The following is an 18,580-nucleotide window of genomic DNA, read 5'->3' as shown; positions in this document are numbered from 1 at the left end:
GTCGTCAACCTGGTTCGTCTTGTAAAATATCAGTTACGAAGCGATAATTACTTTTCTTTAAGCACAAATCAACTCAGATATTCAAAGATTATTAGTCTCACCTTTATTGCTGGATATGTCTTAAATATTGGTTTTAAGACCGTAAAATATATAAATTTACTTGACTAGGTCAACACATAACATGTACATAGCCATAACTATCCCATAATAATCTCTTACATATATTAAAAAAACATTCTTCTTTTCTGTTAATTTAAAATGAACATTCCACTAAGTATATTACATATTTTTGAGCACTTTTTGCCCACGGTACAGGTAAATATTATACAAACTAAAGTATTTCGTTATACATTGTAAGTTTTCGTTTAATATGTATATTTGAAACATGCAATAATCTGACGTAGTACCATTTACAAATTTATATGTAACTTCATATTGGATTGGCAACACTGTTAATCTTGTAGTATCACAGAGTATGTTAAACGATGTCCCCCAGCGATATTTGTATGGTATAAAACTTCAGCATTTTTTGCATATTTAAAAGTTACAAGTATATATATATCACAAAAAATTAGCACCACTTTGAAAAAAAAACTGTTATATTGTTAATTCCAGCCGTATTTTATGCACCTTGATGATCACACACTGTTCAACCTAGTTCTCTAATGTTTATGTTGTGCTACTGTAGTACATATATAAACATTACATGAAAACACGGAGTTTTATACATCAAAGGTCCTTATAATCAAGAAATTAAATTTAATGTATATATTTTATCACACACTTTGTGCAAAATTTATCGCTAAACGGTAGGTAAATTATTGGAAGTAAATGAAAAAAGGAAAATTGTTTACACCACAGTCTTTATAACACTTCAGTCTTTTGAAACAACGCCACGGGCAGCTCTTAATGCTGCAAACCAACGAGATATGATATTTACAAGTGTTTCAGTTAATGTAATATCCAGATCGAGGTGCCAGATTCAAAACAGTTCCTCAGTGATTTGTCTCCTAGACTGATATATCTTCCAGAGCTCCTTCGTGGCTAAGCGGTTAGCATACGCGCCTTTAGCGTGGGAGACCCGGGTTCGATTCCCAGCGGGAGCTCATGTGGTTCGGATTCCACGTTAGTCAGTAGGTCCACGTCTCATATAGTATCGCTGCTGAATGGGACGTTAAACTCAAAATCAATCAATCGAACAATGATATATCTTCCAGTGTCCTTTTTGTGACATAATATGCCACAAATTCTATATAGAATTCATATCCGGAGAATTTGGTGGCCACCATAATCTTTGAAAATTCATCCTTTGAAACCAGTCCGCTACACTTCGTGCTCGGTGGCACGGCGCATTCTCATCTTGGAAAATAAGTCAACTCAAATTAGGACTTGAGAAATAGTCAACAGATGGTAGTAGTAACTTTCGTTTCAGAACATCAATCTAATATGCCACATTAACTTTTTTTTTCAGATTTTAATTCATTCCACCTTATTTGAAGTAAAGCATCCGCACAACTTGACACTTTCATCGAATTTCCTTCTTTTGGAAACGTACTTTGGCTTCACATTTTCTCCTTTTGTAATCCAAAATTTCATTCTACTTCCAACTCGCATAAACTTCTCATTCAAGAAAATTACGTACCACCACTGTTCATCACTCCATGCACCGTGTCTACTCACGAACTCTCTTCTAGGGTTTACATATTTATCAGTTAAAAGTAGATTTTTTTTTTTTTTTTTTTTTTTTTTGTAACCGTTTTCCATTCAATTCTCTGACAACAGTTTTCAGGCTTATGTTGTAACCTGCATTAGAATAACTAGCTGCTGCATTTCATGCCCCTGGAAGCTCTTTCTGATACAGCCAGGCGAAAAACCTCTCGATCCAATTTTGCAGCTGTTTTAATTTTCTTCCACACCGTTCTCATTCACAAGACATACCATGTTCTTCTTGCTTCTGTATATTATTCTACCAAAGATAGTATGATGTATACCCAGTGCGGGACTGGCCATGTTGGCTACTTGGCAAACGCCAAGGGCCCGAGTGCCCCGTAGGGATCACGAGGCGCAGGAGCTGTAGGCTTGGTCGAGTATTCGCGATCGGAGATGCTTTCTTGAATCTTCCTACCGAAAAGGTTGTGGAAGCCTAAGTTCGTCTTTTTGAAAGAAGTCTTTTCGAATCCCCCTTGCTCATATCAGTACGGCCCCGTCAGCCAGTAAAACTTCGTACGTAGCAAAGGCCCCCACTGGTCCATATCGGCCCCTTGCGCTGATTCGCTTTCACGTGTTGTCTCATGCGTACATCGTTCATATATACTACCCAACTCCCTTCTTCAGGCTCCTCTGGAATGCGTCTGGGGATGGCGGCTATAGAGACAATATATAGGGGACCTTTAAGGACCTGCGCCAAGGGCCCTCAACTTGGCCAGTCCGATACTGTATATACTTAGAGTTTTTGGCGATTTGTCTATTAGAGTAGTCTTCACTTCGCATGGTCAGAATTCGTCTTTGTTTACTAAAGCTTGTGTCACACACTTTTCTCGTATTTCGAGTTTCTAGGGAATAATGAGATTCTTCAACGTCTTATAATGTACGTGAAGCACTTCCATGTAGAACGTAAACAAAAACGAACATTCAAAAATACATAATTTTCATTAAAATTTGCACTTTACACCATTCCAGGAAAGCAAACAAAACAAACACTGGGGCGCGGTGGTTCAGTGGTAGAGCGTTCACCTCCGGTGCTTGGGGTCCCTGGTTCGATCCCAGCTCGCACCGTGTGGACTTTGTGGTGTACAAACACCGTGCTCGTTGGTTTTCTCGGGGTTGTCCCGTTTCCTCCCACTTCCTTCATTCCATCATTTCATTCATTTCTCATAATCAACGTCTCCTTTAGCCTAACTGGCATCATCGTGGAACGTAAAACTGAAAGATTTAATTTCATTTCAAAACAAGCACTTTAAGTCTCAACGACATTCATATTGAGTACAGAGACACCAAACGAAGAGCATCTGAACTACTATAACGCAAAATACAGCTACGATCCTCCCCAAACTTAAAGGCTGTTGGAAGCACCAATTAGATACCAGTATGTCACGGAATGGCTTATTTAAATAGTAAATATAATGAAACCATTGCGAGTGCTCTGAGTGGTGCTATTTTTTGTGACAGGCTGTATATATATATATATATATATATATATATATATATATATATATATATATATATATATATATATATATATATATATATATATATATATATATCTGTAAATGGCCCACTATGTATATAGAATGGATACAAGTTATTTTCAAAGTTTTTAAACGACACTATATTCTTAAAATACTAAAGTATTGAAAAGAACTAGAATAAAAATGTACATGTTTATCGAACATACAGTGCGACATTTTAAATTTCAGAAGCAATAATATTAATAGAAATCAGTGAAAAATATATTCTATTGCCCGAAAGAGTTATAATATAACTAGCGGAAGTGCTCGGCTTCTTACTTGAACAATAATGTTTGTGTACAGTATTTGAATCTAAAGAACAGTAGAATGAATAACGAAGAGGACGGAAATCCAGTCCAATTAACATGCACACAGAAGTAAAGAATTGAAAAAAATAAATGACCTTGAGCTCTTGTCAATTTTCAAACCAGGTTAACATTCACGCTCTTGACTAAACATGGGCTTAAGTGTCATTGAGACTGTCATCAATCAGCTTAGCGACCCCAAAAATTACGGATTCGACTCTAACCTCGGTCATTTGGGATACTTTATTTTGCATCTCCCACCCCAATCGTTATCGATGGGGGCTGAACTTGCACTTAGACAGCATTTATAGTGTCACTATTCAATTCAGTTGTCCCGAAAACCATGGATTCTACACCCAGTATCGATTGTTTTCGATTATTTTACATGTTCCCTTCCCACCCCCTAAGCTATGCTACTTCCATACTAGTTTTTTTCCAAATTGTAAGTCATGTTTCTTCGATAAAATTAGTTTGAAGTGTATCAAGTCAACGGTGTGAATTTGCATATCGGACAAACAAACAAACATTCATTTTTGTAATGATACACTTTACACAACATCGAAAAATATTAAAGTATAAAAGAAACAGCTTGAGAAAGAAACATGTAGAAATGAAGTGAAACCTCGTCTAACGTCCCAGGTTTGTACTCTGTCTATTAAATATGATAATTAGAAGTGAATGATGATGATAGAATAGGTAAAGAAAACGGGAGGACTCCGAGAAAACTCACAAATAGTGTTGTTCACCGTAAGCTTAAATAGTAACAGGACCTTTCGAAAGAGGGGTGAGTTCTCTGCTACTTTGTCCGTAACAAATGAAAAATGAAAAGAGGTTAATTGAAACTGAAAGTAGGTTTTAAAAAGTGTATATATAGAATTTATTGGGTAATTACGCTTTTATGTATGGGCTTGTTATCTAATCTCCAATGTTTTGTGTAAAATATATTAATGTATGTGAGCTTTTCATACACCTATTGAAAATAAAAATAATTTGCTCATTATTGAGTGCAAGGCTAATGCTTTTTGCGTTTAGAATGTATGATCATGAATGTACAGGCAACTATAATACTGTGTTCTTCAAAATTTACACGATATGTTCGAAACAAATTGTAAGTATAATTTCATGTGTAATAATCTGTTTAGCCGTTTGCATACTTTTATTAGAGTGCTTTTATGTTTCTTGTTGGTGAGTCTCATGTGAGGTATCTTTTGCAGATCATTGAAAGCTGAGACTATTACATTGGGAGGTTCATGTGTAATTGGCAGTCTTTCCTTGTGGTGCTATTCATCTCAGGCTTTGATTCTTGCCTTATCTGTTTCATTCTTCATTTTGGTTTATTTATGCTGGAAGTGGAGGAAGCTAATTTTAAGGACTCATAGACTACAGAAAATTATTAATGTTGTAAAATTGCTTCAGGACTTTCGCCTCACTTTGAAAAAATCACTAAAATTAGTCCAGGAAAATGACGTAATAGTACGAGGATTTACTTTGTAAGTACAATTCATTTTTCTTCGCTAGTATATGTATATTATCAGTGATGGTTTTACCATTTACTTTGGATTTTAGAATAGAAATCCCCCACAAGGGTATGGAAAATGGAGCTACTTACTAAAAAATAGTAGAAATACTGTCACACACCACTGAAGAAAGTGCATTTGGTTTCATTAATTGCTTCATAGAGAGAACATGAAAAAAGAAAAAAAGAAAAGAAAGAGAGAAAGAAAAAGAAGTCAATAATAGAGTTAATTCTAGTGTGGCACCAAACTGGACACTTTATAGCTAGTTTTCTGTTCTTTGATTTTTCATTTCTACCTATTGGTTTCCCTCCATATCTGATGAAGCATTTGACGAAAGTTATAGTTTACCTTCTGTAGTGTTGTGTGATAATGTCTTAATTGTTTTTTCTCCTACAGTTGAGAGCGGAACGGTCAACGTACGGTGGGAACCTCTACAAACGATGGAGAATCCACATATGTATTTCCCATCTGTAGGGATCCCCGTATCGCCGCGAACTGCTCGGCTCTCATTTGTACGTCATGGCATTTGTCAGGTGCGACTTTTGACCCGATAGCAATATATTTCCACATTCGTGACATATTCGGCATTATATCATCATCATCTCCGCTTTCTGAACGGCTCTCACGTAGACGATACCCCTTTCGACCCATGTTCTTTAGACATTTTTTGTTTAATTTCATGTCTGCTATCACCTCTTCCAGTTTTTCGGTGTATTATCTTACCAACCAGTATAAAAGGAGGAAATGGTTCCCTGATTCCGAGCAGGCCAATTTAGTGCACGGATTATGTAGAGCAGGAACCCTCTCCATGAACTCGGACGTAGAGAAGGTAATGTGGTTAGCATCGCTCTGGTCAATCTTTAGTCTCGTACTCTCTGCACACACATTCATATACACACATCTTTACCCAGGTACCCATTTGATACACAGCGGGTAAGCCTCTGAATCATATTTAGACGAGGGTAGGACTAGACAATAAATTCCGCCGCCACCAGGGGTTGAATCCTGACCATCTGATTGGTAAGTAGATACGTTATTGGCCACTCCACAATGGCTCTTTGGTATTTAAATAGTTAATACCTCAAGTTACAGTGAACAATGATTTTCACCCCGCCTTTTCCATCTTCCACACTAATTCGTGCAAGTGAACCACTTATTCTGAGTATACGAAAGGTGAAAGACCCCATATACCAAATTTTGTGCTTTCGAATCGAACGATTAGGAAAAAAATATATAATATACATATATCGCATTCCTGTGCGTTGTAGAATTTTCGCAAATAATGTGATGAAAGCGTTCTCTAATCAATGTCCTAGTAGTTGGCGTGCGTATCTTTGATGCACGAGGTTCCAGATTCGATTCCCAGTGGGAGAACATAGAACGCATTAAGTGGTTCAGACCCCCCTTTAAACTGTAATATTTCTCCTTTATAACCTCCTTGCTGACAAATGTAAATACAAATCAATCAACCATTTGATACCATTTTCATAATACTACAAATAATCGGGATCTACTAAATAATTTTGTGTGGTACACAGTTTTCGAATGCAGTTAGAATACCTACTCTCTACCACAGTACTTCATAAGGAGTTCGTACAAATGTGAGATACTTAGTATTCCTGTATCAAAAAGCACTGGAACACCAAACTTTGTGTTTTCACATAGAAACTCTTTCTTGGCGTCTGCCATATTGAATTCGTGCAAGTGAATGACATTCATTTTCGGTGAAGTGAGGTTTACCGTCCTTTCCCGCACAGTGAATGTTCGCTATGATGATAAACTCGCCCTGCAGTGACCAGTCATAGCAAAAGTTATTCCTGTCAACAAAATATTTTCGCGCTAACGCTCTCGCCTTTGGTGCGAGCGGTCGTGGGTTCGATTCCCGGTGGGGCTACTCGGTCGAAAAAGTGTGAAAAGCTTTTTGAGGCTAGCCATCCTGAAATGAGGTTTTCCTCATTCACACCAGTCAAATACCGGGGTAGTACCTAAGTTATAGGTCCTTCCCTTTTCGCGGATAGTGTGCTCGCCGAGGGACATCATCCCCCATATGTGACTACTAAGTGGCCCTAGATGCCGAAAGCACAGAAATCTAAATCCTAAAATATTTTCGCGCGGTGATGCATCATACAAGTTGAGACTCTGTGGTTTATATAGCTAATCCATAATATATACGAAACTCAAGTTTGTGCTTGTGAATATAGGCTTCAGTATCAGTAGCTGAAATTATTTATATTTGGGATTCTTTCTAATTCGTTGTTGTTGTTTTTTTTTTTTTTTATCAATTTTTCTTCAAATAGGTTAGATGAAGACTGTGGAGCATGGAAGCTTCTTAGTAGCGGCAAGTGACCTGTCAATAATGGCAAAATGCGTATGATGATAATGATTTCTTCAAATTAATTTGTTAGTCAGTGAAAACAAGATGTATAAGATTTCTAGACTTTTCGGTTCTCAATTAAATGGACCACTTTTTATTGTGCTTTTAGTCTATTACTGATATAAGTAGCACTCACTTTGATTCCAGTTTTCCAACTTTTAAGATTAACCTTGATCCCACTTTCGTTCCTCTTCCAAAAGTAGGTTACATGTTACCTTGATTGCTTTCAAAATAAATAAAAGATACGGGTCACTGCAACAGATTTTGTTGCTCACTTTTCTTAAGTGAAATAATAACTCATGTCATATCGCATAGTTGTTAATGAGATATTTATTTACAAGATACGAAAAAGAATGCTGTAGATGTTAAAAAAGAAAAAAAAAAAAAAAAGAAAAAAGAAACAGTGTGGAGAAAACTTAACCTTATCACTAAAGTCTATTTTTGTAGTTCTCTTCAAGAGCGATTAATTTTTCCAGATTGTAAAGTAAATTATAAAATACGAATGAAACTGTTATAAATGTGGTCCAAGAAGTCGATCAACAAACTTACCTCACCACTATCCCAAAAAAAGATGATGTTCCTTATAACATTGTTAATGAAATATATGCTAAAATGTTAACAAAATAGTCGTCGGTGTTCTTCAAAAAGCTGTCCAGATAGCACTCACAGATCTGGACAGTTCCACTTGTCTAGCTTGAATAGGCTTTTAAAATTCAAATAATAAAGAGTTGTACTGATTTGTAACTCAGTAGGTCACAAAATTAGATACGATTAAAACAAAAACCAGATTTATTTGTTAGTCAAATATATGAAATATATGCTAAAATGTTAACAAAATAGTCGTCGGTGTTCTTCAAAAAGCTGTCCAGATAGCACTTACCTACAAGTAAGATACTATTTCTGCATTCATAACTGTATTGTTACGGTGGTACCTGACAACTTCCTTATCACCGTCTCCTTTAGCCTAACCGGCATAACCGTGGGACGTAAAACTCAAAATTTAATTTCATTTCAACTTCCTTATCAGGCCTGGGCAACTCACAGATCTGGACAGTTCCACTTGTCTAGCTTGAATAGGCTTTTAAAATTCAAATAATAAAGAGTTGTACTGATTTGTAACTCAGTAGGTCACAAAATTAGATACGATTAAAACAGAAACCAGATTTATTTGTTAGTCATTGTGAAAGCAGAAGACCCTTCAGAATCAGAATCAAGAGTTAACATTTAGTTACTGCCCAAACTTTCAACAAATTACTAGGACACTTGGCAACACAAAAAATTGAAAAAAAGTGTCCGTTAGCTCAGCAATCAAATAAAAAAAATAAACAAATAAATAAATAAATAAAAATTAGTGCCAATGCTAATAAATGGGTTCAACCTATCTATATATAAAATTGAAAATCAGTATATTTGTGACTCTAAATCTCCTGAACCGCCCGACCGATCTCGATCAAATTTGTAACATGGATGAGGTTCGAGGCTGGGCTGGTTTTAGGCTATTCACTTTGATGGTAAAACTGAGGGGGAGGGGGTGTAACAAATAAATAAAACTTAACTCCTGAACCAGTCGACCGATCATGATCAAATTTTCAACATAGATCAGGCTCAGGCCTGCGATCGTTTTTATGATTTAAATTTGACGGTGCAACGTAGGGGAGAGAAGGAGGGGGGGATATATAAAAATCAATTTATATAAGACTGAAAGTGACTATTTTTGTAACTTAATAACTCTTGAACTATCCGACGGATCTCAATCAAATTTTCAGGATGCATGAGGTTCGGATCTGGAAACATTTTTGTAATTTCACTTTAACGGTAGATCCTAAGGGGGGAGAGAAGGGGGACGTATAAATAAAAACTAATAAATTCTAATAACTTTTGAACCACCCAACCAATCTCGATCAAATTTTCAACATATATGAGGGTCGGGCCTCGGGTGTTTTTTATCATTTAACTTTGACGAGTCAACGTAGGGGAGGGAGAGTGGGGAGATATATGTAAAAAAAAATAAATAAATAAATAAATAAATAAAAATGACTGCCTTTGTAACTTCATCACTCTTGAACCATCCAACCGATCTCAATGAAATTTTCAACATATATGAATTTAGTGGCAGGGATTACTTTACGCTATTCACTTTGACGATGCAACGTAGGGGAGGGAGAAGGGAAGAGAAATTTAAAAATGAGGAAAAATGACCGATATTAGTGTTGAATCAATAGTTTTCGGTTTCGATTAGAAAAACAGTGACACTTCTTATGCTTTGTCAATCCAAGTTCAGCCCTGATGGTTGAGGAGGGGGAGGGTACAACTTAGGGGTGGGGGGGTGGATAACATTTTAAAATGATCGAAAATGACTAATATTAGTGTCGAATCCATAGTTTTAGGAGCAGCTGAGATTAACAGTAACAATTCTGATGCCGTGTGCCGCACCACGGAGGAGGGGGAGGAAAGCTATATATAATAATGATCGAAAATGACCAATATTAGTGTCTAATCCATAGTTTTCGGGATCATTCAGACTAACAGTGGCATTTCCGATCCGGTTTAAAATCCAAAATCAGCCCCACCACTTGGGGAGAGGGGATATATCTATCTATCTATATCTATATCTATCTATCTATCTGTCTATCTATCTATCTATCTATCTATCTATCTATCTATCTATCTATATAGTGATCGAAAATTGCCACTATCAGGGTCGAATTTGTAGTTTTCTGGGTCCCTTAGATTAACAGTGATATTTTCGACCCCGTCTAAATCAAAATCGAAACCCGCAACTTGGGGGAGGAAGAGATATTTAAAAATCATTGAAAATGACCGATATTAGTGCTGAATCTACATTTTTGGGGGTTTCTGAGATGAACGGTGACACTTCCGATGCCATGGCCCGCAACGTGGGGGAGGGGGAAATATATATATGGTCAAAAATGACTGATATTAGTGTTGAAACTATAGTTCTTGCGGTCGCTGAGATGAACAGACACACCTCTGATGCTGTTTAAAACCATTTTCAGCCCCGACACTTGGGGGATGAGGAGGGGTGATATATATTAAAATGATCGAAAGTTAGCAATATCAGTGTCTAATCCGTAATTTTCGGGGGGCCGCGGTGGCTCAGTGGTAGAGCGTTCACCTCTGGTGCTAGGGGTCCCGGGTTCGATCCCAGCCCCCGCCAAGTGAACTTTGTGGTGGACAAACACCGTGTGCGTGGGTTTTCTCGGGGTTCTCCCGTTTCCTCCCACTTTCTTCATTCCACCATTTCATTCATTACTCATCATCACCGTCTCCTTTAGCCTAACCGGCATAACCGTGGGACGTAAAACTCAAAGATTTCATTTCATTTCCGTAATTTTCGGGGTCACTAAGATGTACATTGATACTTACGATGCAGCATGGATCCAAATTCAGCCATACAACTTGGGGGATTGGAGAAGGGGGACATCATACTTCAGCATAAAATAAAAGTTATTATCAATGTACAACATCATATATGATCTTTGGAACTTGGTGACAAGCTGCAAGGTAAATTTAAATTATTTATTTCAACCCAGCGAAGCTGGTAATATATGCTAGTATGTTATATAATGTAAATACTTACGTCTTGAACAATTTCGTAACATGTTAAAGAAGTGTGTAATAATGTAAGCTTAACTTCAAATTATGTTTAACATAGATTAAAATTACAGTCGTATCTTAACAAAATACCTCTCAGAAGTAAGCACCATTTCTATAAACTATAAAAACATTGGGTACGTCTTTCTAAAATAATATTCTCCGTAATTTTTTTTTTTTCTCACAACTGAAAGATTTTCAAAAGAAGAGGATTCAAGCGTAATGGATTTACATTATCATATTACGAGTATTAAGTATTTTGCCTCTATTTTTTACCGTGCACACGAAATAATGCAAATTAAAATTGTAAGAAGTTAGTTAGTTGCATGGACGTTGCCTAAGCTGCTGAGGAAGGTGTCAGGGAACACGGAAGATCTCCTTCTGGAATATTTCTAGAGAAACTAATTGCACAGAACATTTCTAGGGTTGTTGACGAAATACTTATGGAATAAGAATTTTATAAATCCACTAGTGTCGTTTTTGAGAAACTCGTCTACTATAAAATACTTCACCAGTAAGCCACTTTTTTCCTGGAATTTTGTGAGAAAAATTAATTGTTCTGCATTTTGTGAAATATAAACACATTTGCTAGTACTAATTTCGAGAAAACTGGCGGAGCAGAACTCACCTCCACCAGTGTGTTATCTCTTCAGAATTTTTGCAAAAGAAATAACATATTCATACCATAGTATTGCTAATGAGATATTTATGAAAAATGAACAAAATCGACGTCATAAATTGGCGGAGAAGAAACCTATTCTTGGGATACTGAATACATATATATTAGGGTGGTCCTTAATTACATGGCGAAAATTTTTTTTTCCGAATTTCTTTGCTCCCAACCCCTAAATTGGTTCCATGTCGGACTCAATTTATCCATGAAAAAAATGGGCTCAATCGAAGAATATTTAACCGACCCCCAACCGACCTAAAGTTTGAATGCATATTCAATATGTTATTATATAGGAAAAGTCTGGAATAATCCCTTCTTACTTTAAAGCGGCTGAAGTGAAAGGGATACAGGAATTGGAAGTAATCCACATCTGACCCTGAGAAATAGCATGATGGCGGCCATTTTGAAGTCCCCAATTTTGTATTTGGACCCAAAATTTTAAATGGAAATGATGTTTTGTGGCATCGTTTTTGGGTAACCTTTCATTATAAAAACATATTTTCCTTTATTTTCAACTTATCTCTGGGCACTTAATTCTTTTTAGCTTTGAAATAATAGTTTATTATCTTTCAATATTTTTTCATTGTAGGTTACTGAAATATTAATAAACTATTACATGCATGTAACAAGGAAATAATTATATATGTTGTTACATAATTACATCCCGTCGAAATACACACCAGCCTATATTGGGATTATTTATATGAAATGAAATTACATAAATAATACCGTTTAAAATGATAATAGAAGAAAGCTGAAGGCTGTGGATAACTAGCCAAATTCTACTGAATCATGAAGCAAATTTTTGTAGCATCTGGATACTTTTTTCTGTGTTCACTGACTATCTGCAATATGTATTGTTTTTACTTTTCGTCCTTTGTTAAAATGTTCCCGTATTCTTGTATCAGTTTCACACCTCTTTCTGCAACATCATTCACCACCACAATGTTTTTGAATATGTTCAAGCCACGTTGAAAGTTCACATCTTCTTTCCAAGTAGATGGGCAAGTGCATTTCTTTCTTTACTTTAAGGTTTAATTCAAATAAGGGAAATTATTCAACAATCTTATAAATCTGCAGCCCGTACAGAGATATAAACTCACAGAATGTTAAGTTTTGTTACTCCGGAGCTTTTATTTTCCATAGTTGATAATTATTACATGTACAGCTTTTTGTCGTCAAAAGCTACCTCAAAATGATATATCATACCAGGTCATTTCTATTTAAAATTTTGTGCCCGAATCCAAGATGGTGGACGTAAAGATATGCCTCATCTCGGTCACTACTCAGTATCAGGTATGGATCTACTTCTACAACCTGTATCCAAGATATGATTCTTTTCCTTCAGCCATTTTTAAGTTACAAGAGTTTATTACACACTTTTGCCATATACTATACATTGTAAATGAATTGAGATGTTTAGGTCGCTTGGGGGTCGGTTAAATATTCTTCGATTGAGGCCATTTTTTTCACAGATTAATTTGGTCCGACATGGAACCAATTTAGGGGTTGGGAGCAAAGAAATTCGGAAATCGAAAATTAAGGACCACCCTAATATATATATACTAGGTATAACAAAAGGGTCGGGACAATGGAATATCTCGAGACATACACTTGCATTTTAAAAATCCCGGAATACGTGTCTAGTATTTTTTAAAAAAAGATCTATTCACCTATCCTAAAAAGAAATTGCCTACCACTCCCTAAGAAGGAGGGGGAAGGCGAGGGAAACTTTTAAAGTTCAAATGTAAACCCTTATTTTTATTGGAGATTCAGATTCTGTTACCTGAAATATGTCGTTTTTACTTGAAGCAGTTTTTCGTTATCTTCGTAGATGGCGCTGCAAACGCAAGAAAAGGAATAACATTAGACGTCACCGTGAAGTTGATAATGAACAAAATTCTTGAGAAATAGGCATACAATTTAAAAAATCACGAAATACGTATTCAATATTTTTAAAAGATCTATTCAGTTATTCTAAAACGAACTTATACGCGCTTTCTAAGGGAGCAGATGGGGGATAACTTTAAAATTTCAAATGGAAATTCCGTTTTTGTTGCAAATTCGGATTCTCGGATCGAAAAACTGCATGAAGGACAATGCGTGCAGTGTCATGTTAACTGAAGACTTCCAAACTACTAGAGGTATGAATGCGTTTTTAAACATTGGTTTTCGTGAATAATTAAATTAATCTGTTTTTTATCAGCTTAATCAGATGGATAGCAATGTAAAAAAAAAAAAAAAAAAAAGTACGAAAGATATGTTTGATTGGAAGAGAAGTATTCACTTCTGCGATAACAGCTAGTGTGAATACATGAGAATGAAATTTAGATCGATAGAATCCTTTATTGTCTATTCTTGTCCTCCCATAAGCCGTCTTTTATTTATTTGTTTATTTTTATTGTATTTTCAAGTAGTTAGCAAGAGAACGGTAAGCATCGGGACGTTGATTTTCTAGAGGTTGTCTTATTACTTGTGAATATTTTCATAGAATTGCCCTTGCTCTGTAAAGGAATGTGAGCATGGGCGCTGACGAGTCCCGGGCCCCTGAAGTTTGCTTGGGTTGACCTATTTGTACTAAAATATCCTCATTGATGTCCTGCTAGATTATATCTGGCAAACCTGAATGAGTCCCCCAAAGTTAGAGAAATAGACGCCACTGAATATGGGGGAAACTTTCCGGAAAAAATTACGGTTAGAACAAGTCGAGGTGAATCAAACTCAGAAACTCCGGACGTGCAGAGCTGTGGAATGTAGCCTCTGTTGTCGAGACGAGCCAGGCCACCAAATATAACAATATTTAGTTCCTAGATGATGGGCTACTTGCTCACCGAATTTTATTCAGATCCGGCCAAGAAATAAAACACCACATACAGGACGAGCCAAGTCAACTCGACCCTGTCTCTGGTCGAGCCTGGCTAGAAAACGTAACATGTGTGTGTTTTTTTTTTATTATTATTATTATTTTCTAGACCATGGGCTAATTGCCCATCAGATTTGGTACAGATTCTCCTAGTAGTTGCCGAGAAGTAAAGTTCCAATACAAGGCGGGCCGAGCTGAGCCGAGCCTGGCTACGAAATTTAGTGATCTTTATTCCTTAGACGATGGGCTACTTGACCATCGAATTTCTTTCAAATGCGGCTAGTTGTTACTTTGGAAATAAAGTACCGCATACACACATATGTACACATACACAACACAAACGCACACTTATACCTGAAATGAAACTATAAGCTCCCTATGCTTACGCCGGGAGCTAATAAGTGAGTAGATATGGAAGGAAGTGTGTAACACATTAATTTCCAGTGGAATGCGGGAAAGCTGTATTTTATGTTTACAAGTATATAGTTACTATTGTGAAACTATTACGGGTGCTATAGTATGGTAAAATTTAGTTAATGGATATGAAAGAGAACTGTTTGACATACTAATTTCCGTCGGCGGAGTATTTTAGCACAATTAGAAACACTATATTTTATGTTTACAAGTGTGAGGTTGCTAGTGTGAAACCATTACAAGTGCTATACGAATCGTATGGCAACGGAAACCACATTAAGGTACTTGCAAATACAACATAGAAGCACTAACCAACCTGTTGTACCTTACTTTACCAACTTAACCTAACCTACTCTATTAACTTAATCTACCTTACTCTATTTTACCTTACTAACCTAAGGTGCTCTACTTTAGCATGGCTTTATTGTAACGTGCGTGCTTTATTTTTGCATAAATAATAGTTCTCTTGGCACATCAATTTGCACGCATAATATTACTCTGAACGCAGATATTTGTCATTCACCGAGAAAATAACAATCTAGAACACTAAATATTATTTGAAGTGCGGTTAAGTTACGTAAAATAATTTTATAAAGTCACCCCCATATTCTTAATCTGCATGAATCGAAGAATACTGGTGACTTATGAGCTTAAAAATAGTGTAATAGGCTTTAAAAAAGGTAATTAAATAAGGATTAAGATTATGGCAAATGGTATTGTGTCTAGAAGCTTGATTATCGACATCTCTCTTCACTCAAATAAGTAGATAGGCAAGATTAACTAAGAAATAACAACAGCACAGTTCGAGGCAGCAAAGAGTACTTTCATCCATTTGGAAACAAATGCAGACAGTGTTAATCCAACAAATTTAAACATGGATTGCATCTCAGTTGTTAAGAGATCCTCAAGTTTGCTTGTTAACGGAAGAAATAATTATGCAGATTGAAACAAATGCAATTCTTCCATGAAATCAAGCAGATTGGACGGGGAAATAAATACCCGAAGCTAACACTATATAACAACAAGGAAATTTGTCACGTTGGTAAAAAAATGTAAGCAAGATCACAAAAGCAAGATGTGTCCGGCAAAACATAAGAGTTTTTAGATTTTTATTTTAAGGTCATTTTGATAGAGCGTGTATTGCTAAAAGGATTAACTCAAAATTAACCGGAAGTAATTCCGAATAGGCAAGAAAAGTGAGTAGAAACTAAATGACAGTAGTGACATCTCCTGTACCTAACTTTGTCGACCTACTTCAGGTCAATCAGGCAAACAGAGTTCACCATCAAAAGTGAAATCACACTTTATTTTACAACAGAAACCTAAACAAGAATTTTCAGCTTCATTGTTTTTGGTGGAATTCAAGAAGAGGGCTCATGAGAGGATGAAAATGGATAAAAAGGAGTATGACAAGAAGTAGAAGGGTTATGTTTTCCCAATTTCTGCTGATAGGTGTCAGAAGTGGTTTAGTGCAAATTCAGAGACAAACGAGTACACGGTAACTTTGAAGGTCATCAGCAGAAGCATAGAAATATGGGCATCAAGTTGGTAGGAAACATTGGAAAAAAATTCAGTCTGGATGGATATTGTAAGAAAGCGAAAAAAGCAATGGTTGAAATGTGAATGTTAGAAAAAAAAATTGTGTGATTGACCGTTATTTGTAATGTAGTAGATTCTGTAGAATAGTATCTTGAACTCATATATAGCGACTGGAAGAGTGTTGGGGATTAGTGGAGGTGAGTTTGAGCGGACAGTATTCTATTAATGGGAAAATGCCAATTGGGTTGTTCTGTATTTCACGAGATATTTTGTTTACTATCAACCTCAGGTGACATTCGATGTTGTTCTTATTTTGCGATTGCAGTGCATCTAAAAAGATAACGAAAGAGTTCTTCAAGTAATGTTACATATTTTCGTTACAGAATCCTAATCTGCAATAAAAATACGGGTTCTCCATTTGAAATTTTAAAGTTGACCCTCGCCTCTCCCTTAGGAAATTAGGGAGGAGGTTACTCCTTTTTAGGATAGTTATGCAGATCTTTTAATAATAGTGGACAAGTATATTGTGATTTTTAAATTGCAAATGTATTTCTCGAGATATTTCACTGTCGCAATCTTTTTCATACACTCGATATATATTTCTGTTTATCTCTGACCATATTTGGTCTAAATCTGACGACATATAGAGGGACGGACAGAAGGATACTATGAAACTTCCCATACGTGACATACATACGAATTCATAGCATAGTTTGGAAGTCCAAAGAAGTAACATTATTTCAGCAGCTCAACTTGAGTTAACGATCATAAATTCCTGTTTTTCAAAGGCAACGACGATACTTCAGTGTGTTGAGAGTTATTAACTTTTCGAGTAATGAATAAAGTAGGACAAATTTGCGTTCGTTTTTTTAAAATAGTTATTTTCATAAAAAATAATACATTGAAAACACTGATAGTGATTGGAAGCCAAAATATATTTCAAATATATTTCATAGAGCTTGATACACTATACTGCAGCCTCTCTACACTGTCACAGTTATATATAAAGGTAACCAAGAAAGTTCTGTTACTTTTTTACCCACCACCTTCGAACGTCGGTATGTCACCTAAGACGTACCTGGAAGATCAAAAATAGTCCCCATCAGCATCGACGACTTTCTGCCAACGTTCTGGAAGACCATGGATTCCATCGCTGTAGAACTTGGTAGGCCGTGAAGCGAAGAAGGTATCAAGTGCATTTTGCACCTCTACTAGGGTTATGAACTGGTGTCCTCTAAGGTGATTGTCCAAGGAATAGAGCAGGTGAAAATCGGACGGTGCAATGTCCGGAGAGTATGGCTGATGCAATAGTGCTTCCCATTCAAGGCGTAGAATGGTGTCCTGGGTCATCCTAGCCACGTGGGGCTTAGCGTTGTCCTGTAATAGGAGGACCCCTTTGCGATTCAGAAGTGCTGGCTCCCGAGTTTTGAGTTTTTCTTAACATAGCTCAACTGCGGACAGTACACAGTTGCATTGATGCTCTGACCAGCTGGTAGCAGTACCCGATGCAAGATGCGCAAACAGTCCACCAAACACACAGGAGGACGTTCGTCTGGTGCAGTGCTGGTTTCGGCTGTTTTGGGAGCTTCGTACAGGATCCACTTATCATCACATGTCAACACCCTATACAGAAATGGCTTCTTCCTCAGACAAGACAGCAAAGAACGACAGGAGTCTGCTCTCGTTACCTTCTGGCCTGGAGTCAAAGCATGTAGGACCTATCGACCCAACTTGTAGTGCTTCCCAAGTTGATAGAGGTGTTGCCGAATGGTTTCTCCACTCACATTGAATTGTAGTCCCAGTTCCTCACTTGTCTAGCCACTGTTCACTTCAATTTCTGCCTGAAGATCTTAATTTTGTACATGTGTTGTTCTTCCAGCATGTGGTACGTCTTCGAGTGTTTCGTCACCGTCCTTAAACTTGTTTAACCACCATTGGACTGTCCGCGTAGTCACGACACCCTCACCAAAGGTCTGGCATATCTTCCGCCCCGCTGCAGCGGCGTTTGACCTCAGTTTGAACTCGTGCAGCGTACGCGCCCTTATGACGCTCT

At 36.8% G+C, this 18,580-nt stretch overlaps 1 protein-coding gene across 2 annotated transcripts in view; it reads left to right on the top strand.

Moving 5' to 3' along the window:
• Nucleotides 1-18,580, top strand: part of LOC145688289 (vezatin-like) — a 110,609-nt gene that overhangs the window by 29,844 nt on the left and 62,185 nt on the right. For both annotated transcript variants that reach the window (XM_081762286.1, XM_081762285.1), the window contains exon 5: nt 4,747-5,022. In XM_081762286.1, the coding sequence (XP_081618412.1) occupies nt 4,747-5,022 (276 nt within the window). The remainder of the gene's footprint in view (nt 1-4,746; nt 5,023-18,580) is intronic.

The sequence above is a fragment of the Thermobia domestica genome, chromosome 6, assembly GCF_964235325.1.
Source record: "Thermobia domestica chromosome 6, izTheDome1.hap1.1, whole genome shotgun sequence".
Classification (NCBI taxonomy): domain Eukaryota; kingdom Metazoa; phylum Arthropoda; class Insecta; order Zygentoma; family Lepismatidae; genus Thermobia; species Thermobia domestica.
This window is presented reverse-complemented; position numbering and strand designations above follow the sequence as displayed.